This window comes from Mus caroli, chromosome 15, assembly GCF_900094665.2.
Source record: "Mus caroli chromosome 15, CAROLI_EIJ_v1.1, whole genome shotgun sequence".
In the NCBI taxonomy this organism is placed as follows: Eukaryota; Metazoa; Chordata; class Mammalia; order Rodentia; family Muridae; genus Mus; species Mus caroli.
Genome location: NC_034584.1, coordinates 23,752,095 through 23,775,396, shown reverse-complemented (window position 1 = coordinate 23,775,396; position 23,302 = coordinate 23,752,095). Strand labels below are relative to the sequence as shown.

The 23,302-nt window shown below is 41.3% G+C and overlaps 1 protein-coding gene across 1 annotated transcript in view; it reads right to left on the bottom strand.

The window, feature by feature from the left end:
• Positions 1-23,302, bottom strand: part of Dnah5 (dynein axonemal heavy chain 5) — a 249,534-nt gene that overhangs the window by 66,096 nt on the left and 160,136 nt on the right. The window contains exons 53-59 of the mRNA XM_021183130.1: positions 19,613-19,743; positions 14,400-14,553; positions 13,655-13,922; positions 10,220-10,451; positions 7,686-7,800; positions 7,359-7,535; positions 2,123-2,326 (exon numbers count right to left, since the gene is read on the bottom strand). Of these exons, the coding sequence (XP_021038789.1) occupies positions 2,123-2,326; positions 7,359-7,535; positions 7,686-7,800; positions 10,220-10,451; positions 13,655-13,922; positions 14,400-14,553; positions 19,613-19,743 (1,281 nt within the window). The remainder of the gene's footprint in view (positions 1-2,122; positions 2,327-7,358; positions 7,536-7,685; positions 7,801-10,219; positions 10,452-13,654; positions 13,923-14,399; positions 14,554-19,612; positions 19,744-23,302) is intronic.

The window sequence follows — 23,302 nt, the reverse complement described above, 5'->3', positions numbered from 1 at the left end:
TCCGAGGCGGAGGACAGTCCTCCATAAAAGGGAGGGGGCTCCACCATCTCTCTCTCTCTCTGGCTCCCTTCTCCACTGGCTCCTGATGGGGTAAGCAATAAAGCTTGTGCTGCAGAAGATTCCGGTTGCCCTGAGCGTGTTCTTACCAGGGGAACAAAAGCGGCGGGCAATAACAACCCAAAACCTCCTTCAATGGAAACGTTCACGTGGGTCACACTGGGGTTGATTCAGAGGATCTCGTGGAAATGACTGTAAACATTTCAGAAAGTCTAAATGCTAGCTGTAAAGTCTATTTAAGGCTGGTTGCGATCACTGGCAATGTAAATATCTGTATTTAGAATAAAGGCAGCCTCTGGTTAAAGCTCAGTTTCTCCTGGCTTTGCTAGGCTTCCCATCTCCTAGACTGTAGGTCACTGGTGCCAGCTGCACCCGTGTGCTGTAATTCTACGGGACGCCGTGCTGCCTGCCTTTTCCAGACCTGCGTCCCTAGCATCGTTTTTGGAATTTGAAACTGGTCTTCCTGGAGTAATTGTACTGTGCAAACACTGAAAACCAATGGCTTTGTTCTCTTCTTCTTTTGTCTTACTTTCTTCTTCAAAATAAAGCCTACTTATTGTTGGTTTTCTGTCTGGACTTCACCCCTACAGTTACCTGGCAACAGCCAGATATGCTCCTCCCCAGAGTTGCCTGGTAACAGCCAGGTAGGCCTGGCCTACTATAAAAGGGGCTGCTTGCTCCCTCCCACCCCCCCTCATTCTTACTCTTGCCTCTCTCCCCATTCCCTTCCTCCCACATGATCATAGCCAGCCTTTATTTCTCTCCCCTCTGCCTTTCTCTCTGCCTCTACTACTCTCTTAACTCCAATCCCCGTGCCCTGAATAAACTCTATTCTATACTATACAGTCATGCATAGCTGGTCCCTCAGGGGGAAGGGATGCCTTGGCATGGGCCCACCAAGGTATCCCCTTCCCCCATACCTCACCACACCCCATAGAACATAATTATACCCTTTATCTTTTTATTATCACAACAATTGTAGCACTACCCAATCATATATTAGAAAGCTATAACTGAAAATGAATGCAAAGTCACTTTTGCCACAATGAGAATAAATCTCATCTATACAGTAAGTGAAGGTCAAAGGAAGGTCTCATACTACATAATTTTATATGGGAGAATTTCCAAACAAGCAATGATGACGAACAAGAGGAGAGAATAATGTTTACTTTATGTGAGGTTACTGACTTGCTTTAAGCTTGAAAGAAAGTCTAAATATATTTTTCTGCTTCGAGTGATGATAAATATGTGTATACATATTCCTTAAGTAGAACTCTTAAAATTTGAACATTACATATACAACAAAGTTACAAATTTATGGATTACTCCTCCAATAGTACTACTGCCAACATCAAATTGTAAATATGAGCACAGGCAGTAGATTATGGGTATCTATAAACCCCCAAAACAAACCAAGAATATTCGTGAGAAATACCTTATCTGTGCTGAACACATACAGAATGCTCTCTCAGCGCTGTCCCTGAACAAAATAGTGTAACAAACTGGACATGGTGACATGTGCTTGTGATCCCAAGCCTTGAGAGGCTGAGGCTGATGATTCATGAGCTCAAGTGGGATATATAGTGAGGTCATCTAACGAGAACAAAACGGCTAGTGACCAGGCAGCATTTACACGGTGTTGGGATTGTAAATAACCTAGCAGTCATTTACAGCCTATAGGAGGAGACGCAACGATATTCGCAAAGCCTGTGTGACTGTACATAAGGAACCTGAGCATCCTCACATTCCTGCATCCACTGGGAGTCCTGAAGGTGCTGAGGATAACCTCATCTATTTTTATATGTGGATAGTACATCTATCTATGTAGTCTCATAAGAATGACTTTGCCAATTTTTATTGGAGTTTGCCTGTCGACATAGCTAAAAGTGGCCAGAAAAGGTCTAACACTATGTCTGAAAGAGAAAGCTCTACTATAAGAGTACTCAAGTGTATTTCCAAACTACAAACATAGAATTAACTATTTTTAGAAATGAATTCTATTAAAAGGCTCAACTACAACAGACAATTGGGTCCCCTCTTGGCCCAGTTCTGTTGAAAGACCAACCTGTAGGTTCTGGAGAAAGTTTCCTGCTGTCATCAGTTTCAAAGACTCCTGCCAGGAAGGCATGGTGCAGCCTTTGTCCAGGTCAATTTTCACCGCATTGACCCTCCTCTGAAACAGCAGCAGCACGCAGTCCATGATCCGCATGATTAGGTGAGGGGGTCGGCCCAGGGTGCGCACTGTGGCAATGTCAGAAGGCTTGATGGTCTGTGGGATGGAGCATGGCACTCAGATAAGGAAATGCAGACAAACAAACTTTTGTGTCTGAACGCTGATGTTTCAACAGAGAGCAGACAGAGTCAAAATTCTTTATAATTCTCTTTCCATTTTTTTTTTTTAAATTAACTTACAAACCTGTAAGTTTTATGTTTTGTTTTGGGTTGGTTTGGGTTGGGTTGGGTTGGGTTGGGTTGGTTTGTTTTTTGTTTTTTTGTTTGTTTGTTTGTTTGTTTGTTTGTTTGTTTGTTTGTTTGTTTGTTTTTCTCTGTATAGCCCTGGCTGTCCTGGAACTCACTCTGAAGAACAGGCTGGCCTCAAACTCAGAAATCCACCTGCCTCTGACTCCCAAGTGCTGAGACGAAAGGCATGCACCACTGCCTGGCTTATGATTATTTTTTAAGGTATTTTATTTTTCATTATGTAACAGGCGTGGTGTTTGCAGGTGAGTACAGGTGTCTATGAAGGTTAGAACATCAGAGTCCTCTAGGGCTGGACTTAGATGCAGTTCTGATCCACCCAACAGTGTGCTAGCAACCGGACTTGAATCTTCTGCAAGAATGGTACATGCTTTGAACTGCTAAGCCATCCTCTTCAGAAACCTTGTCACAGGTTCCTTAATGGCGTTTTCACACATACTTAGCTTTGGCTGGCCCTTGTCATTCCTAGCACCCTCCTCCTACTTTTCCTGTCCCCATTTTTGAACACTTATACTCCCAGTAGTCTCCCATTTTCATATCACATTTATCCCAACACCCTCTCCACTTTCCTCCCTTAGAACCTCATTTTATAATACATGGGACTGGAAATGTTTATATTGAGTGAGAAACCCCCATCTCAGAAAGACATACACTGCATGTTCTCTCTCAAATGCAGAACCTAGCTTCCTTTATGTATGTGTACTCATGTGAGGTTGGGTGAGCATAGAGGCCATATTTTTACAATTTTAAGGAGCAGCAAGAGGAGAGAAATGTTGGTGAGCAGATATGGAACTGTGACATCCCTAAAACTGTAGAGACTTCTTTATGTTTCTTTAAAAAAGAAAAAAAAAAAAGAAAAAGAAGAAGTAGTCTAAAACAAAATACTCAGCACTTAAGTAACTACCAGGGTTTGAAATGAGGAAAAATACTATATTCACAGGGCCTTTTTGCTCATTAGCTATGTAGGTCAAGAATCTGCCTCTCCTAAAGCAACTGAGATTGTCATAGTGGACTGACACCATAGGGTAGCCTTGGGGCTGACAGATTGAATAATTAGAGGTTTCTTAGCTGGGAACTGGCCTTTAAATGAAGAGAGTTGGACAATTCGAATTTCACAGGGCTCTCACGAAGGCTCTATTCCAATTCTAGCACAGATATTCTTATGCAGCAAATTACTTAATAATCAGCCTCTTTTAGTTGGCAGCATTTTCTCAGCTGAACTTTTTATGAAATCAGTATTGGAGAAAGATGAGTCTAATGCAGGCTTGCTTTCAGGATAAACAGCACATGACCCTGTGCGTCTGTGTCTTAAAGCCTTCTTTCTTATCTGCATCCCCTGTCATCGGATCAACATTCTCTGAGATGGAGTACACACTCACACACAATTTAGTGATTGGCTGTGAAGAGCTGTTTCAACCTACCAGCGTTTCTGAAAGCTAGGCAGCTAGAGGAGGTTATTGGAGGCAACTAACTGAAAATGTCAGACCCTTATTTGAGATGTGTGACTTCTGAAGAAGGAGGGAAAGAGAGCAACAGCCAGTGGGAAACTAGGATTAAGTTACACTTACACAAAAATGCATCAATTACATAGGTTGACGTTGTGTGCTTATGTCAGGCACATGAGTAAGTGAGCTACTTTTGATACTATATCTAGAGCCCAAAGTGTTTCTGGTAGCTATTGGATTCTATTCACTGCATCTGCAGTAACGTGAGTATGTGTAAGGCCTTATACACCATGGCAAGATAGCAGTTACTTCTTGCATGCTTAGTTCCCACAGAGATCAGAAGAGGGAATTATCTCCCCAGAACTGAAATTATGGATAGTTCTGAGTCAATGTATGGGTCCTGAGACATGAACTAGGTGATCCAACATGTTGTTCTCTGTTGGGAACAAAAAAGGGGGCCCTGGGGAGACCCTGGGGAAGAAGGGAAGGAAAGGGGGCCTTCGTCCTGCCAGAGTTCCTGTTCTCTGGGCAGGCAGATGCAGGCAGAGCTGCTGGCGCTTTCCACAAGGCCCCGGGTGAGCATCTAAGGCTGACCCCACTTGGTGGGGTGTGGAGAAGGGGCAGCCTGCAATCAGGTACCCCAAGGTGACACCCTGTAGCCCCAGGGTTATAGGAGAGAGGGGATAAGGGAAGAAGTTCCCAACACTGACCAGAGTGCACAGCAGGTCTTGATGGAGCAGAGACTCTATGGTTTAAGAGTTTTATTATAGAAATGCTGGGGGAAAAGAGAAGGAGGGGGAGAAGAAGAGGGAGAGGAAAGGCTAGAGAGAAAGAGGAGAGGAAAAACAAAGAGAAAGGGAAGAGGAGAGAGAAGTGAGAGAAGTGAAAGGTAAAGGAACAAAGAAGTGGGAGAGTGAGGTGGGAGCCTAACAGCCCCTTTTAAGGTCTTCACTGTTGCTAGGTAACTGGGGAGGAGTTTAGCCTGAAGGTCAGAAGCTTGGACCATTGCTTATGTGACTACTGACCATGCTTCTCTTGTGGGGGCTGTGGGAGGTGGTAACTTAGGCAGGAGCCAGAGTTCCAGGAGCATCATGTACGTGAATTATGACCATCGGGGTTCAGACCTCAGCTCAACTGGATACCAGCCTGCAATTCCCAACAATTCTCTAAACCACTGAGCTATCTCTTCAGTCTGGTGAGACATATTCTTTGTTATGGGCTCTTCTCAGATTGACATAAGCTGATGTCTTAGTTAGGGTTTTACTGCTGTGAACAGACACCATGACCAAGGCAAGTCTTATAAAAAACAACATTTAATTGGGACTGGCTTACAGGTTCAGAGGTTCAGTCCATTATCATCAAGGTTGGATCATGGCAGTAACCAGGCATGCATGGAGCAGGCAGAGCTGAGCTGAGAGTTCTATGACTTCATCCAAAGGCTGCTAGTGGAAGACTGACTTCCAGGCAACTAGGGTGAGGATCTTATGCCTACACCCACAGTGACACACCTACTCCAACCAGGTCACACCTATTCCAACAAAGCCACACCTCCAAATGGTGCCACTCCCTGGCCCAAGAATATACAAACCATCACACCTGATGATGCAATGTTTGTGTCTAGTTGCATCTAGAATTCTCTTAGATTAGACTCACAGTACCACTTTTCAAGGTCTCAGAAACAGTGTCCTTCAAAAATCCAAGATTGGTCCCCAGGGAGATACTGTTAGAATGTGAGGGAGCCTTTCTGGAGGTAAAACATAGATAAAAACCATTATTGAGTCCTGCCTTTTTGAAGGGGCTACTAGGACTTCAGTTCCTCCTCTTTTCTTTTGCTTTTCTAAAGCGAGCAGTTTTCTGCCATGTCCCCTGGCCACATTATGCTGCCTCATACCAGACTCAAGCACTAAATGTGTAAGTTAAAACAGGCCTGGTCTCTTCCTACAGGAATTATCTCCAGTATTTTGTTATACTAACATGAAGTTTACAAACGCTTCATCGCCTTACCTCTGTTCCCACATACATCTTCAGCAGTGGCTACGTGATGCAGAATATTTTAGCTGTAGAGAACTGCAATTTAGAGAAATACTAGAAACATCCTACAATACGAACAGACGATGTCAACACTTAACTTTTAGGGAAAATGCTGGCCTTCTTTTTAAAAGCAATACCAGAGAAGCCTTACACGACAGTTCTGTGATTATAGGTACCCTGGATTCAACAGGGTTTTAAAAGTTGTTGCTCAGTGCCCTTATCTCAGTATAGCCAACATGACAAAATTCTGGGGAGGAAGGAGTATATGTCCGCAGATCTCAGGGGCTAAAGACCCAGGAGAGCATGAAGAACACCGGAGGATAGCTCAGGCAGAACATGCAGAACATATCAAATGCAAGTACAGTATAGAAAGTCAGGGAAAAGGGGAAAGCAATATATGCATTGTCTCAAAACACAGAAAATACATGTAACTTCCGTTATTGTTTTGATATTGTTGGTTGTGGTCCTGGGAACTAAACAAAAAGCCTCACATATGCCGAGCAAGAACTCTACCACTTAGTGGTATATTCTATTAGGTCAGAAATGCCTAAAACAAAAAGCAAAACAAAACCTAAAGACTGGGATCAAGGAGACTTGGAGATTTCTCAGGCATTGTGCTAAGGAAGTGGTGAGAGAACATAATCTCATTATCAAACTTTGATCCATGCCCAAATGAGGTCAAATAACCTGCATTAGCAGTGGACACACAGCATAATTGTTTTTTTTTTCATCCATTTCTAAGGCAAGGATCAATAGCCTAAGGGAATAGATGAATAGGAATGAATTAAAGATAATCTTTAAAAGAGAATCCTGCATCAATCCCTCAACACTGACCTACCATATAAGGCATGGTCTATCTCACAGAACATATTACATTTCTCAAAAAAAAAAAATAAAAAACACTTTGTGAGGTTATCAGTGCTGTTATGGCCACATGGTTGCCCTGACCATGTTGGAAGTCACTCCACCTCTGTCATTAAGGGGCTGCACTAAATCAGCAGTCTTCATTTTAGATGATTCACAAACAGACTCAGAGGAAGGTTCGTCTCATAGATGGCCCACTTCAAAGTCCTCAGTGAGTCCAGAAACATCTTGGAAACTTCATTCAACTTTCCCGCTGACACACAGACTATTAACGAAAAGGTTGAAGTAACAACCCAAGACTCTTGGCTGCTATTCTGTGACAGGGCTCATTATTCCTTAAAAAAATGAGCACAAAATGTTCATCTGTCTGTGTGAGATCTATAGGGCTGATAGTCTCTGCAGACACGGCTAAAGCAGAGGCTAGAGCTCTGGTCTGGTCCACATGACTTCCCTGTGAGCACCTGCCACCTCCCATGTATTCACCTGGAGTGCGGCTTCCGCCTCTTCTAGGGCTGGCTTTGCTGCCTCTAATTTCTCTTCTGCGATGGCTTTGTCCTTGGAGATGCTGTCAACAATGGCCTGTGCTTTGTCCTTTACCTTCTGCACCTCAGCTTTGACCTTCTCAGCAGCCTGTGCCTTCATTGTGACTTCCTTTAAAACCTAATGAATAGAAAGAAAAATATATCCCATCATGCTGTGGAGGCAGCACACATTTCTCGATTTGTCTACTTTACACGGTTTTCATACAGAACAATGGGTAGTTTACTATAACAGAGATGGAGATCTGCGAGACAGTGGCCATCTACCTACCGTGTCTGCTTTCTCATTGGCCACCTGCAGCTCCTTCTCTTTTCCTGCCAGTTCTTTGCTCAAGGCTGCCACCGATTCTGACGCTTCCTTTAGCTTTTCCAATCCAGTATTCATTCTGGAGTTGAAAAATCCAGGCAAGAAATGTTTAAAAAAAAAAAAGTGGCAAATGCCCTTGTTTTCAAGTGTCATTTCGCTAGGAAGTGCAGCAAGGTCATACAAGGAATGAGAACAGATAAAAATCAAACCTAAGAGGGCCTCACTTGGGAGGTCCATCAAGGATTAGTTCCAAGTGACATGTGCATGTTCCTCATCCACCATATATAGGGAGCGAATGCACGTTAACATGAGCACAGCATGAGGAACCACCGAAATCTAGAGTGCACCACCCACGGCCTAATACCAACACACTCAACATAGCCAAAGCTTCATGTTGGTAGAAGGAAAATAACTTGTGTGTTTGTTTGGTATTTATTTTTTCAAAATAGTCCAATGAAATTAAAAGATTCTGTGAACTCAAGAAACAAAACAAAATTTGAACTAGAACAGATGTGATCTAGTTACCTGCATAGGCTTAAACAATGTTCTCTAGAAGATGAGAGGTCTTGGGACCATTGGGTAACCAACCTATGGACCTCTCATATGTAATCTTGTCTCCTACGCAAGGATCCCTTACTGGCTCTCCTGGCTAAGTTCTGGTTACTTTATGGCAGCAAATGTGAATGTTAGGGAAAATTGGGTCCAAACTTCAGCAACATGATATTCACTTTGCAGTGACCACAATCATCAGCTAGACTCTTCTACCCTGATCACACAGATGATTGGGATTTAAGGCTAAGAGGAGGTTGAATGGGGTATCTGCATTCTCACCTCACTTCCACGTCAATTATATAACTATGTCAGTCAATATCATAAGAAGTGCCAGTCTGCATAGGACAGCTGAAATTTTTATCATATAGACAACTATAAAGTCCCCAGGAGTCCAGGATAGTCCTCTGTATGGCTCTTCAAGAGGGCACCCAACCTCAGCACTAATGACATTTGGGATGGATGACTCTTTGTTGGGTGGAACAGGGGGACTGCCCAGACCTCTGCTCTATGGTGATAGAATATTATAAAAATATCTCTTACATTCCAAGAGACTGGAACTTTTGCCAAACCCCACAGCCAGAGTTAATAATGAACCTTGAGGTCACTTAAGACTGACCCTACTGTGCAGTCTGCCTGTTTGTTTAACCCACCTTTAAGAGAAAAATCGAACAATGAACCCTACTTGCCTTGCATTTTGCATTTAATCAGTGTTTACAATCTAAGCTAGTGAATAGCTTTAATCATTTTTTATTATGTTATTTTTTTTATTTTACCCTCCCTCCTCTTCTCCCAGTCCCTCCCTCTTTCCTCCATCCACCTTTCCTCCCCTTCTCCTCAGAAAAGGGGAGGCCTCTCATATATATCAGCCAGCCTGGGCATAGCAAGTTGCAGTAAGATTAGGTGCATCTTCTATTGAGGCTAGACAAGGCCACCAGTTAGGGGTAAGGGATCCCAAGGCAGGCAATGTAGTCAGAGAAGCCCCTGCTCCCCTGTTAGGAGTTCTACATGAAGACCCAGGTGTACAGCTGTTACATATGTGCAGAGGACCTAGGTCCACCCAGTGCATGCTCTCTGGTTGACAGTTCAGTCTCTGTGAGCATCTATGGGCCCAGGTTAGCTGATGTTGTAGGTTTTCTTTTGGTGTCCTTGACCGCTCTGACTTCTTCAATGAAATTGTACTTTTCCATGACCCTGATCCAAAAAGAAATGCACCTGTATATCTATGTTATGGTAACAAATGCTGAAAACAGATATTGTTTTGAAGGCAATACTAAATGATATTCACCATAAACGCTGGAAACAGCACACAGATATATGTGATAGGGTTTATTTGTGTGTTATCTGGGTCATTTGTAGTAAGTTGTATTCAGTGATTGAATACCTTGTAAAATCCTGTTAAAGGTTTCTATAAAGGATCTCTTGTTCTTTCCCTCATTCAATTGTCTCTGAGCCATTCAATAAATAAAGAGTAAAAGCCCTTTGTTGGGGACAGATGTGGACACAGGGAAAGACAAGACAGGAAAAGACAGCAATCAGGCAAGTGCAGATTCAAACTCATACAACAGATGGATTATAGACAAGAGAGACAATGGAGACACAGGGAGAGAAGTTGAGAATACAAGCCTGGATTCGCTTTTGACCCACCTACTCCAAGGGGAAGTGCTTTGATTTCTTTGGTTTATGCAAGACTGACAAATTTTTGGTACACTGAGGTTATTAATGATTTGAATTGATGTGATTTGGGTGTCACATTTGGGAAATGTGTTTAAACTCATGTACTGTTCTTTAGATAGCAGGAGTGTTGACGCCACACTACCCTAACTTGAGAACCTGATTGTGACAGCCATCAATGTTTCTGGTCATTTCAAAGCCTAGACAACCAACAGTTTGGCTCTGGGATGAGAGCCAGTGCTTCAAGGTGACTTTTCTTTACCCTTGACACTCACCTGTTGGCCAGGCTCTGCACTTCCATGTGCTTTTCTTCATATATGAATTTATAGCCCTGAATAAAGGAGAGGTAGGATTTGGGCGTCACGTGGGTAGAGCGCCGGAACCTCTGGAAGTAATCAGCGCATTTTTCAGCTACCCCATCCTGAAAAGAGCCCATGCACTGGACCAGTTCCTTCTTGATCTCCGCCGTGCAGTCTATGGTATAGGATGAAAGGAAGTGTTCTGACACTAGGAAGAATAAAGGCAACACTGTGTAAAGCGGGCGCACCAAGGCCATGTTCAGAATTGCCTGACTGTGGTTCCTAGGCCTGCATGCAATCTTTGTTGCCCCAGGAGAAAGATCTCTCGGTACTTTGGGCAGTTTTATTGTCCCTTTCATATATAATGCCTTAAAAACTTTAGATTTAGCACCACTCCTTGTTTTCTATAACTTGGATAGAGAAGTCTTTTCTGTGTAGCAGCAGAGATCAATGGCAGCCAGCCAGCCAGGTTTATGGGTTACATAATCGCAAAATGATACAAATAACAGAGCCATCAGTGCCTACGTGCCGCTCAGACTCAGTCTTCAGCTTACTCGGAACTGGTAAGTCCTTTAATTCCTTTCAAATAGGTCATTTCTCATGCAGAAATGCTCATCACTACATTTGAGTTGTTGTTGTTGTTGATGGTTTTTGGTTTCTAATTTTTTGGGTTTTGTTGGTTTTTGTTTTTGGTTTTTGGTTTTTTGGGTTTTTTTTATTTTGTTTTTGTTTTGTTTTGCTTTGTTTTATAAATGCTAGTCATCTTACTCTTAAAAGTAGTGACTGGCTATTTTGCAGATCAGGCCTAATTTATAGCATCCTTTAGAGACATTTGGCTAAAATTCTCCTAGTAGAGACTTTTATCTTGTCCACAAGGTCTAACAGTGAGTCAACTATAAGACACCCTTTCCATTATAAAATCAACCCAGTTCTGAGCATCATGGATATACCGTTAATCCCAGTGCTGAGGAGACAGAGACAGGCAGATCTTTTGAGTTCAGGATCAGTCAGGTCTACATATGAGCTATTCTATACTTAATGTTTAGAAATCTATACTAGAATGTTTATAATGTCTCAAACAAACAAAAAGAGTAGGCCATAAAGTAAGATCAAATCTATCGCCAAAGTACACTGTGTTAACACTGTCTATACATCACAGAAATGGATGAGGGAGAAACCTAAAACACAGACAACATGTTTTAAGGATTATATGTAATGTATATTTTAAATTATTAAAAGTATTTTGAGTATCTTATAAGAAATAGCATATGTGCATAAGAGTCAAAGATAGAAATAGGGCTAGCAGAAATAAGAGAGAAAGAAAAAGAATCCAGTGAGCTAGAGACTGACATAAAGAATAGTAGACATTTATCACTAGATACTGATCAGTGAATTAAGTTCTCAGTGGAAGACAACAGAGACCATCCACTAAACTGCTTGAAAATAACATTTACTAAGTATTAAACAGTAATGAATTAAAATATCTGTGACTTGTGTTTCCCAAATAAGTTCATCAGGGACTATAAGGAACAACTCAAATTTCAATATCCCAATAAATTTAAATCTGGATGCTGGAAACATGAAGAATTTATACCTATGAAAAAATGTTTACTTATTTATTTTTCTAATATTAGGCAAGAAGGTAGGGCCTCACCTATAATAGGCAATTGTCCTACCACTGAGCTACATCTTCAGACCCTCTTGGAAAAATTTTACAGGTATTAGGCAGACTAGTTGGAACATTTATTGTGTGGCAGGTATAATTCAAACACATCTCCTTGGGATTATGGGATGGCTTCCAGTGATTTGCCATTATCTTCAAACTTCATTATATTCACTATGCAATGAACGCATTTGAATGAACCAAATCTCTTGGTGAAAACATATACTGAAAATATTCTTTATGTCATAGAGCACTTGAAACCTTTACATGTTCCCCAAAGCTGCCTGGTGGCTGGGCAACAAAGGCTGCATGCCATTGAGTTATCCCAAGGGGACCTCTACTGCTCTGTGTTATTTAATTTTCTAGAAGTGTCAGTAAAATAAAAATGTAAATCCTTAGAATCCATCTCATCTTATCTATTTTTATTTTAGGAGGGATCAAAAGACAAGTAGCTACATAAATGAAAGGTAAGCCTTACTGATATTTTCTGTTATCATAACATAAATAATGATCAATATCCCTTGGTGTTGGTCAGGGTGTAGACTCTTGGTGGCAGGAACTATTCCTAGGTCTAATCATAGGTGTGTTCGTCTTAAGCCATGGTAAGGGAGGGGAGGAATAATAGTTCCTTTACTGAGCTGACGTACTTCTCCTTCCCAGAATTCCCAGCCCTAGCGCACACGGTAGCTCACTGGGCCACAGCCAAGCAGCTCCACAAGTCGGCCTGCTTTTCTTCTCTTCTTTCTATTTCATTTCTTTTCTCTTTTGTTTGAGTCTTTTTTTATTAGTTAATTATTATAGGATTTACATGCAAAATGTTGCCCCACCCCTCTACTCTTTCTATCTCTTTTCTAAGCACACTTTCCATCACAGTCTGGGCTTCCCCAACATCTTCGGCTTTGACCTCCATGAAAGCTTAATCTTTTCTCCTATGCTCTCCTCTTCTGGGCAGCTGCTGAGGTATTCAGCTTGCCTGTCCTGGGTTTGTGTTTTCATTAAATATCTAATAAAAATTGCCTTTGAGCTTCTGTTTGCTTCTACTCTAGTTTTTTTCTTTTTCATTAATGAGACTAAGATACTCAGGAAAAGATGTGGATTTTCCCTGTATCACTGATGCTTATAGAGCATATCCACTGAATCACTTCCCATGCCCAGATTTTTCAACTTTAATAAATATCAACCTAATTTCTGTGTATTAAAATGTCTATTACATATGTATATATCATCCTTGCCATTGTAGAAGCTTTCACTAAGAAGGATCAATAAGCAAAGCACAGCAAACACCCAACTGAGTGTAAATCACAAACTGTGATCAAGGCAAAACCTTTAAGTATCACTGAAAAACTGGGGTCACTGTATATTTAATCAAAGAAACATATATGGAAGACCTCACTCTCTGGCAACTGTAGAAGAAGAAGAAGAAGAAGAAGAAGAAGAAGAAGAAGAAGAAGAAGAAGAAGAAGAAGAAGAAGAAGAAGAAGAAGAAGAGAGGAGGAGGAGGAGGAGGAGGAGGAGGAGGAGGAGAGGAACAAGAAGAACAAGAACAAGAAGAGCTACCAAGTTTTAAAATTTAAAAGAGCAGAATCTTGTAACAAAATTCAAAAGTCCTCCAACACTGGGCAGACAGAGTTGCCAGCCCAGCACAGAGACATTGGTAGCAGAGAAGATAAATCAGTGAGAAATAAATAATACAGTAAATGAAGCCCCTGCGAGTAAGAATGCACGAGAGCATCATTTCCATCACTAACCAGCAACTAAAGCATCCTTGGGCCATCGGCTGAACCAGTCGATGGTGCATCCTGAAATAAGGGCGGGGAACTTCAAAGCTCGGTTTCGAAATTTCTCCCCCACGGGCGAAAAGCAGAGCACAATGTGCAGGTTTCCTCGGACCCTGCTCATGAAATACTCGTACAGGTTGTCATTGGTGGGCGGGCGCCTGGGATGCTCCTTCTTCATAATGGGTGTCAGGTCACTGTTGATTTCATCAATTTCATCCCGAGCAAAGAGGTTGGAGACCTCAGAAAGAAATGCAGGTCTCTAAAGTCAGTGTGTACATAGATGAGGCATATCAAAAGGAATACTCTAAAGGGCCAGGACTCCATTTGTGCTCTTAAGTTCAGCTTTTAAAGTGAACTTAAATCTTTCAAGATGAAATATATATATATCACATCTCAACGCACTTAGATGGTTCTATGAATGACTGCAAAGCCACAGCCCTCTGTTAGAGGGTAACTGGACACACCAATGCCTAGACCTCCCAGCCTCCCTCCAGCTTCGACATCTTTCACATACATCACTGTTGGAAATGCTTAGCTTCCTATCCTAATCTGGAGTTTTATTCTTTAAAAACCCAATAGGACAAGGCATTCTTCATGCTGATTGCCAGGTTCCTAAGGACATTAATTTAAATTTCTAAAGGACAAAGAACACGAGGGAGTTGTACATTGGGAGGGATTTAGAGAGGCAAAGCTATGAAAGCCACTGAGCTCCCACCTCGCCCGATGACAGGACATTGTTCATGTACTCCAGAAATGACTCCTCTTTAATCTCATTGTCTGTGAAAATAAAAGTGATCCCTTTGCCTTGCTGGCCAGCAGTCCTGTACAAAACCTTCAGGTCTTCCATCAGGTTCGAGGTGTTGTAGGATCTGAAGAAACAGAGCCATTGGATCAGTCCCTAAAGCATTTCCATGTGGAGGCCACAGCCTTATGCTACCTAGCCATCAAACAATATTGGCTTTACTGTCCTGTGGATACATACTGTCTATGGATAGTGGCTAGGTAACTAATTTTTTAGCTTCACAGATACTACAATTATTGCTTTGATACACAAAATCACCCCTAAGGAAGAAGTAAACCTGAAACAAACATAACTTAACACAAGCAAATATCTTTTGCATTCATATATGTTATGTGACTGTGCAGGTGCCATTTTGAAAATGCACACTGAAAGAGGTAATATTTGTTGGACATAATAATTAGAAGATTTATTAAGCACCCATCATCGATGAGAATATTAGAAGGTACCTCATAGATTGAACTAAACAAAACTAAATCCATTCAAGCTTTTGAAAAATGGGAGCGAGAAGCCAAATAATGACCCACAGAGCCTTTCTCGTCTTCTGAAATCACTGTTATCTTCATATCCCTGAATTCCACATAAAAGAGTTAGTTTCAGAGCAACCAGTACACTGTATCAGATTAGCTGGAAACATTTGTAATACACCCTACCATTTATCTCTTTTCATTCCCCAAAGCAATCTGCAGGTAGAAGCCATCCTACAATCAAGGAAGGTTAGAGCAATATCCACACAGAGCCCTCCATTACTGCCAAGAGCATAGACAAAAAGTTTTATTTCTGGAGAGTTGGAGTTACTAATTCTGTCTCTCTCTCTCTCCTCTCTCTCTCTCTCTCTCTCTCTCTGTGTGTGTGTGTGTGTGTGTGTGTGTGTGTGTGTGTGTGCTTGTCTGTGTCTGTGTGTCATTAAAACAAATCAGAATTCAGAATAAAATAGTCACTTGATTTGGTTGCTTGGTCGGTTGGGTTTGCAGGGGGTATTGGAGGGGTTTTGTTTTATTTTGTTTTAGATGATGGTGATGGTTGTGTTTGGGAGGATTGCTTTGTGTTTTCTTGGTTTTTGTTTTTTGGTTTTGTTTTTTATTGGTTTTGGTTTGGTTTTGGTTTTGGTTTTCAAGACAGGGTTTCTCCATAGAGTCCTGGGTATCCTGGAACTCACTTTATAGACCAGGCTGGCCTCAAATTCAGAGATCTGCCTGGCCCTGCCTCCAGAGTGCTGAGATTAAAGGTGTGTATCACCACCACTTGGCTTCAATTGACTTTTTAAAAAGAATACTAAATATTTCACATCTAAACGCTGTCTTTTTAATACCCATAAACTAAATCTATAATCATTGTCTGAATTATGATTTCTATCACTGTGATGAAAACATGACCAAAGCAGAGTCGGAACCTGGAGTCAGGAACTGAAGCAGAGGCCATGGAGGAGTGAAGTTTCCTGACTCCTTCCACGTGGCTCCTTCTGCTTGCTTTCTTACAGCACCCACCACTACCTGCCAAGGTCAAGTTGACAAAACACTAACCAGGACAATCATGTATCCATATTTTTAGGAGACTACTAGAGAAACCAGGGCTAAGTGATCATAAAAGTTTGTTAAAGACAGTTCTCCCTTTTAAAGAAACAAAAGAAGTGCTTTTGTTTCTAATAGGAACGTACATGTGGCTACAACAGAAGAAGGCTTTCTGGAAGAGATGATGTTCAAATGAAATCTGCATCTGAGTAAAATTCTAGAAGAGCCTCTGAGTTTCCAGAAAAAAAACCATTAGCATTGTAAAGTGAACATTACTGGAAGAGCGAGCTTGCTTCACAAGCCAAATGAGCTCCATGTTTAAAAGATGGCTAAGGACACCTTCAAGAGGACAAAATGGCCGCCTACAGAATGGGAACAGATCTTCAATAACCCTATGTCTGACAGAGGACTAATATCCAAAATATATAAAGACACAAAAATTAGGCATCAATAAGCCAAGTAACCCAGTTGAAAAATGGGGTACAGCTAAACATTCTCTACAGAGGACTCTCAAATGGCCAACCAGCTAGTCTAGATGAAATGGTAACCTCTGCATTCAGGGAGACAATCTGACTCAAAAAATAAAATAGAGAAAGATGCCTGAGATTGACCTCTGACCTCCAATGTGTGCACACACACAGGTGCACACACATGTACATACACATACACACACATGAGAGCAAAAGGGAGAGAAGAGCAAGTGAGACAGAATGCAAGTCTCATCTTATCCAGCTTCTTAAATGAACAGGAGAAATTACTGCTCTCAAATAATATGACCAATGTTTGTGTTTCCCAGCTGGGACACTCCTCAGTCCAGCCATGACCAAGCATCTACAGCTTATGGAATTGGATGGTCTCTATGGTAAGGAAAACATTGCCTTTCCTCTCATTGGTAATGGATCATTTTCAGTGTGACATGCAGAGGGGCAAATTTGTCACTGTGAACATTGTGGGTGTTTACTGAGCCATGGGGTTGTAGTGGAAGTCACACTTGACTAGACATCTGGATTGATTACAAATCCTGCAGTGCAATCAATTCCCCTGCGCTGTCTGATGTCACATAATTTACGGGCTTTCTGAACTCCAGCTGCATGATGTACTATTGCTCCCTGACCACCTAACAGACTTCATTAGAAAATCCAATTAGCTCAAATACGTAAAAGTGACTTGAAAACAAGAAGGTTTTAGGCAAATGTTGGTAACAAAAGTATGAATCAAATCTTCCAGTGCAGGTTATCTGTTTCCCTAGCTTGATTTCCACGTGGTGACTAGAATTACAAACATGGTAACAAGGGCTATCTCTGTCATCCCTACTACATGTGCTGAACAGAAACCTTTGGATTTATTCTCCAAGGAGAGTCATATAATTCAGAGCAGCTGTGACAGCCTCAACTTCAATAACAGGATGTCCAACTCCAAGATTCAATAACTTTCATCCTCCAAGCTAGCAGTAGAGTATGGGTCTCTCCCAATGAGACAGGTCAGTGGCATTTCCCATGGATGCCAAATAATCAGGACTTCCTACCCCCCCACACACACCTTCTCTGGATTAACTGCTAATGAATTCTTCTCAACTAAACTTCCCAAACTGGCTTCTGAAACTCTGTTTGACTTCTCTGAATCGCCTCTCCATATATCTCCATGTTTACTGTTCATGTGCTAATTCAGAGAGAGAGAGAGAGAGAGAGAGAGAGAGAGAGAGAGAGAGAGAGAGAGAGAGTTCATCTGGGGTTCCCTCTCTTCATTAACAGTGACTATCTATATAATCCTGTATCCTCCGAACCAGAATTACCAAGAAAGCTCCAGTTTGCTAAAATTCTCAAGGATTTCTACTGTCCATCTTTCCCTTCTCTCTGCCATGCCTCATGGTACTATCATGACTTGCCTAGACTCCTCAGATATCTTTATGGCAGTTTTGTTTTCTCTGTCTATTTACTAGACATGCAAATCACTCACACACATACACACTCACACTCATATACACACACTCGTACACATACTTGCACATACTTACACACACACACACATGCACTTTACCAGTAACCCATCAGTGTTTTCCTATTACTCTCCTGTGACCTATCAATTCCTTACTATACCTTCAGATTCCCCCATGACTAATACATTCCCATTGCCATCATACTCAACACTCAGCCATATTTGATTCTCCCAGGGATCAGTAGGAACTTGCCATGATGTTCACTTCACAGTGCCAATTTGTTGTTGTTGTTTTGTTTTTTGTTTTTTGTTTTGTTTTTTGTTTTGTTTTTTGTTTTGTTTTTTGTTTTTTTGGTTTGGTTTGGTTTGGTTTGGTTTTGGTTTTGGTGGGTTTTTTTTGTTTTTTGTTTTTTGTTTGGTTTTTTTTTTGTCCTGGAAACTCATAGGTTCTTCTAGAATTCCCACTCAGACACAGGTTTCACTTTAGCATCATTTCTTCCAGAAAGCCTCTGCTGATGTGTCTGCATGTACTTCCCTAGTAGACCCAGCATTGCCTACAAACCACATTCTATTGAGTGAAATGCTCATCACCTGTCTCCTTTGCGTTGCTATAAGCACCAGGGCAACACTGGCCAGAGTTATCTATGCATTCATTGGTTCAGAATTGTCTCCCAAAGACCCATGTGTTATGGACGTGGCTTGGACCCCACCTGTGTGTCATTGGGAGGTGATAAAATCTTAGAAAATGGCAGTTTGCAGAAGGAAGTTTGATCACTGGGCCCTGGGGGGCTGTTCTTAAGGGGAATATTAAATGTTCTTTCTTTCATGCATATGTGCTCCTGTTTCTATCCCTCAATGACTCCATATCTCTCTGTGTCTCTGTGTGTATCTCGGTCTGTCTCTCTGTCTCTCTCTCCCCCACTTCTGTCCCTCCTTCTCTCTATGTGTCTGTGTATCTGTGAGTCTGTGTCTCTGTTTCTGTGTGTGTATCTCTGTGACTCTTTTTCTGACTCTGTCTCTGTTTCTCTGTGTGTGTGCGCTCATGTGCGAACACACGTGTGCTCTTTACCTTCTTATTTTACCATCATGTGGGCAGTCTTGTTCTACCACACACCCATAGACCTCCTGTCATGATTTTCCCTCACTGTGAATTCGTAGAAAACAGAAATAATCAGACATTATTTAAAACCTAGACCAAATAAATCTTTCCCCTTAAATTGATTAGCAGTTATTTTCCCCTAGTAACAGGAAGTAACAAAATTCTGCTCCCCCAGACAGTGTTGAGTATCTACTCAATATTCAACAAATAATTAAAGTGTTTGCCTGTATAAATTTTTCATCTATTTTTCCTTATATTAACATTACTGAAATCTACACTAGCACTTATGATATATAAATGTCATCTAAAATGTACAAAAGATACAGTTAATGCTTATTATTTATGAAATATAAAAACAAAGAAGCAACAATGCTCTGTAGTGAAAGGCTGGACTGTTTAAAAAAACAGGTTACTAATAGAAAATGTTCTGGTCCATGACAAGGTTTGAAAGTGGAAGACGTCAGTATTCAAGGAGAAAAACTATTGTGATTCTTAACGTATGTAAGAAAATGCATTCTTAACTGCTGGTGACCTCCGAGACCCTTTCCTCAAAATCCATTTTATGGTAACATAAAGGCTTTTACCTTGTCAGAGTGATCTGGAAAGAGGTATAGCCAGCAATGAACGAAGCCAGCCTTGTCAAGCTCTGCTTTCCTGATCCACCCACACCAACCAGGAGGGCATTTCCCCGAGGAGTGCGTATGACTCGAGAGATCTATAATAGAAAGTAGAAAAGATTTGTGTCTTTCAACATGCAAATTCACCATTATATTATGCACTTGATATAATAATAAGGTCAAATATAACTGATAACTGCTGGGAGAGGGGAAATCAGCCTCTCCCTGTGATGAGCTCTTACTTGTTATCTGCTATAAAGTAGTCAGCCCTGAAGCCACACACACAATGAACTCAGCTGATTGTACCCATATGTTTAATATACATATGTATATCTATGTGTGTGTGGTATAATAATCACAAAGAGGCTATCAATTTGAAAATGGAGAGATACTGGAGAGAGTAGAGGGAGAGTATCTGGAAGGAAGGACAAAAGAGGGAGATGACACAATTCTATTTTAACTTAAATGCATTTTAAAATAATAAATAACTTTTAATGCTAAATAATCACTGGGAAGACAAGGGTGTCTCTGGGTCAGACTAGAAAGCCCTACTGCTTCAGGGAATGGAGCACTTCTGAATGACAACACTTGGATTGCACAACCAGGTGGCAACTGTGGGGTGTGCTCTCACGATCCCATAGGGTACCTACAGTCCAGATTGTGGCTGGCTCTGTTTACAAGGAGAAAATTAGAGGGGTCATCTTAGTATGTGCAACCTAAAGTAGCATGCTAGGAAGGACAGCAGACATACTAGATCATTGCCCATGCTCAGAACTCAGAGCATGCCACTGACTGTGATACCTTCCCCATGTGACAACATAGCTTAAATCAAAGGGAAGAAAACTACCCAAGGATAACAGAGATGGTGCAAGGGAAATGTGTGTAAACACTCTCATACTATTTGGTAAGATGATTAATACCCAAGGTCTCTACCAAGAAGTAATTAAAGATGAGTCAAGAGAATACTCTGCCCTGCTCAGTAGACACAGACTATACTGGCTGGTTTTGTGTATCAATTTGACACAAGCTAGAGTTATCACAGAGAAAGGAGCTTCCCTTGAGGAAATGCCTCCATGAGATCCAGCTGTAAAGCATTTTAGTGATCAAGGGACCATTGTAGCTGGTGCCATCCCCAGGCTGGTAGTCCTGGGTTCTATAAGAAAGCAAGCTGAGCAAGCCAGAGGAAGCAAGCGAGTAAGCAGCATCCCTCCATGGTCTCTGCATCAGCTCCTGCCTCCAAGTTCCTGTCCTGTGTGAGTTCCAGTCCTAACTTCCTTTGATGATGAAAAGCAATGTGGAAGTATAAGCTGAATAAACTCTTTCTTCCCCAACTTGCTTCTTGGTCATGATGTTTTGTGCAGGAATGGAAACCCTGTCTAAGACACAGACTGCCCTTGGTCCCACTCCTGGTTGATTGATTTAGCTTTCCAGGAATTGAATGAAGTACTCCCACCAAGCTTTCAGCAACTTCTAGAGAGGATCTAGGATAGAACTCTGGACAATCTTTTCACCTTATGAAATCCTTTCTCTCCTAAAACATACATTTACCTAGAATATTACTGTAAAATTTGTTTTCTCTAAGTCCAATGACAGTGAGAGGGAGAGTTGAAGACAGGTCCTGATAACTCTGGCTAGTATTCCTGAGGCTTTCCATCCTGACATGGTTTTCTTAAGGAGACTTCCTCAAATTTTCTTTCCCTTAGCTCAGTGTGTTCCATTCCTGCTTGGAATTTGCAGCTAGTTTCCCAAATTTTGAACATCTAAGAAATGAGACTATGCTACCTGTGAACCTAGAACAGATGTATGCTTCAGTCTTCCTAACCATGCCCCCCCAAGCTGTTTCTATGACTCTACAAAGTTGCAACACAGTCATAGAGATCTGCCATGTTTCTTCCCATACCTTCCCTTGGTGTAAATTCAAAATGCTGAAGCAAAACAGACAAGAAGCAACCAGGACAATACTACAACATTCTAATGTCCCTTAGTCATCAGTTCCCAATGATAACCATGTCCTGTGTTTGGACTATATTAGGGACCTAGGCATTCTTTTGAGTATTTGCTTTTAAGAAATCGTTGTAGTATTTTTACCTGGCACAGGATAAATCATCACAATATTAGTGAGATAAGCAGGTATGTGAACAAGAAATTAGACAGTAATAAAGTAAAATTAAAACACTTATAATCCTATTAAAATCCATGATGGAAGAACAAACATTTGAGCGCGAGCCTTAAATGGGTCTAGTTCATCCAAGGTATGAACCAAGATGGAGATGTTCATGTTTAGATTTCACTAGAAAATCTATAAGAACTTAACGATGCCCATCATGCCCTGAAGTGCACACATTCCCACAGGGCTTGGGACTTGCTGATGGGAAATGGGTGAGTGTCTGAGACAACTCAATGACAACACTGGGAGCAAGGAACACCATGGAAGCCTCACTGCCTCGCAGAGGCAAGTTCAGGTATCCAGCTAGAATTTAATCTAAGTCTTATAGTGACTAGAAGTTCACAAAGAAGGTGGCTTGCTGGCTGGGCATGAAGACACACACCCATAATTCTAGCAAGACAATACAGGGGTTGAGGCCTGCCTCTGGTGCACAGTTGAGTAAATGGCCAACTGAGCTATACAGAAAAGACCTTCTCTCCAAAAAACAAAACAAAAACACCAAGGAATGGGGGAAGAAAAGAAGGGAGGGAGGGAAGGGAGGGAGGGAGGGAGGGAGGAAGGAAGAGAAGAAGAGAAGAGAAGAGAAGAGAAGAGAAGAGAAGAGAAGAGAAGAGAAGAGAAGAGAAGAGAAGAGAAGAGAAGAGAAGAGAAGAGAAGAGAAGAGAAGAGAAGAGAAGAGAAGAGAAGAGAAGAGAAGAGAAGAGAAGAGAGGAAGGGAGGGTAAAAGGAAGGGTGAGAAAGGGGGATGGGAAGGAAGGAGGGAAGGGGGAAGGGGAAAAAGAGAGAAAAAGGAGGAAAGATTCTGAGACACAAATTATCAGAGTCAGCAAAGAGCCCAAGGATGCCCCAACAGGGTTGGAACAAGGAATTGAAATCTGCAAAGTATTGTTGCAGGACCTCAGGGGTTGTTTAAATTCCAAATAATTTGTCAGAATCTTATGTATTTGATCATCTCCCAATACTAAATATTCATTCCCCAAAATATACATAGAAGTAACTTACAAACTGAGCAGGTTATAATGATGACTATGCATATATGTATGCATATCTATATATGTATGTAACAACAATTAATAACAAAAAGAGGCATGAATTTGAAAGAGAGCAAAGAGATATACAGAAAGGAGAAATAATATAATTGTTATGAATATCATTTTTTAAAAAATAATATTAATTAAGATACATAGAACAGAGACATAGTCTGGCACTTTTATGAATTACTAATTACAGCCCATCTTGATACAGATTTTTATCTCTGTTCTCTCTCTGACTTCTGCCATGTCTTATGACTAACTCAAACATTTCAAAGCTCATGTTCTTGTGACACAGAGCTCAGATAGGCTGGACACACACACACACACACACACACACACACACACACATTAAGGAGAGAGAGCCTAACGACAGTAAGAAATGCACCATTTTGTCTCCAATGTTTGGAACATACATTCCTTGACCAATTCCAAATCAACCAAGCTAGAGGGTGAGAA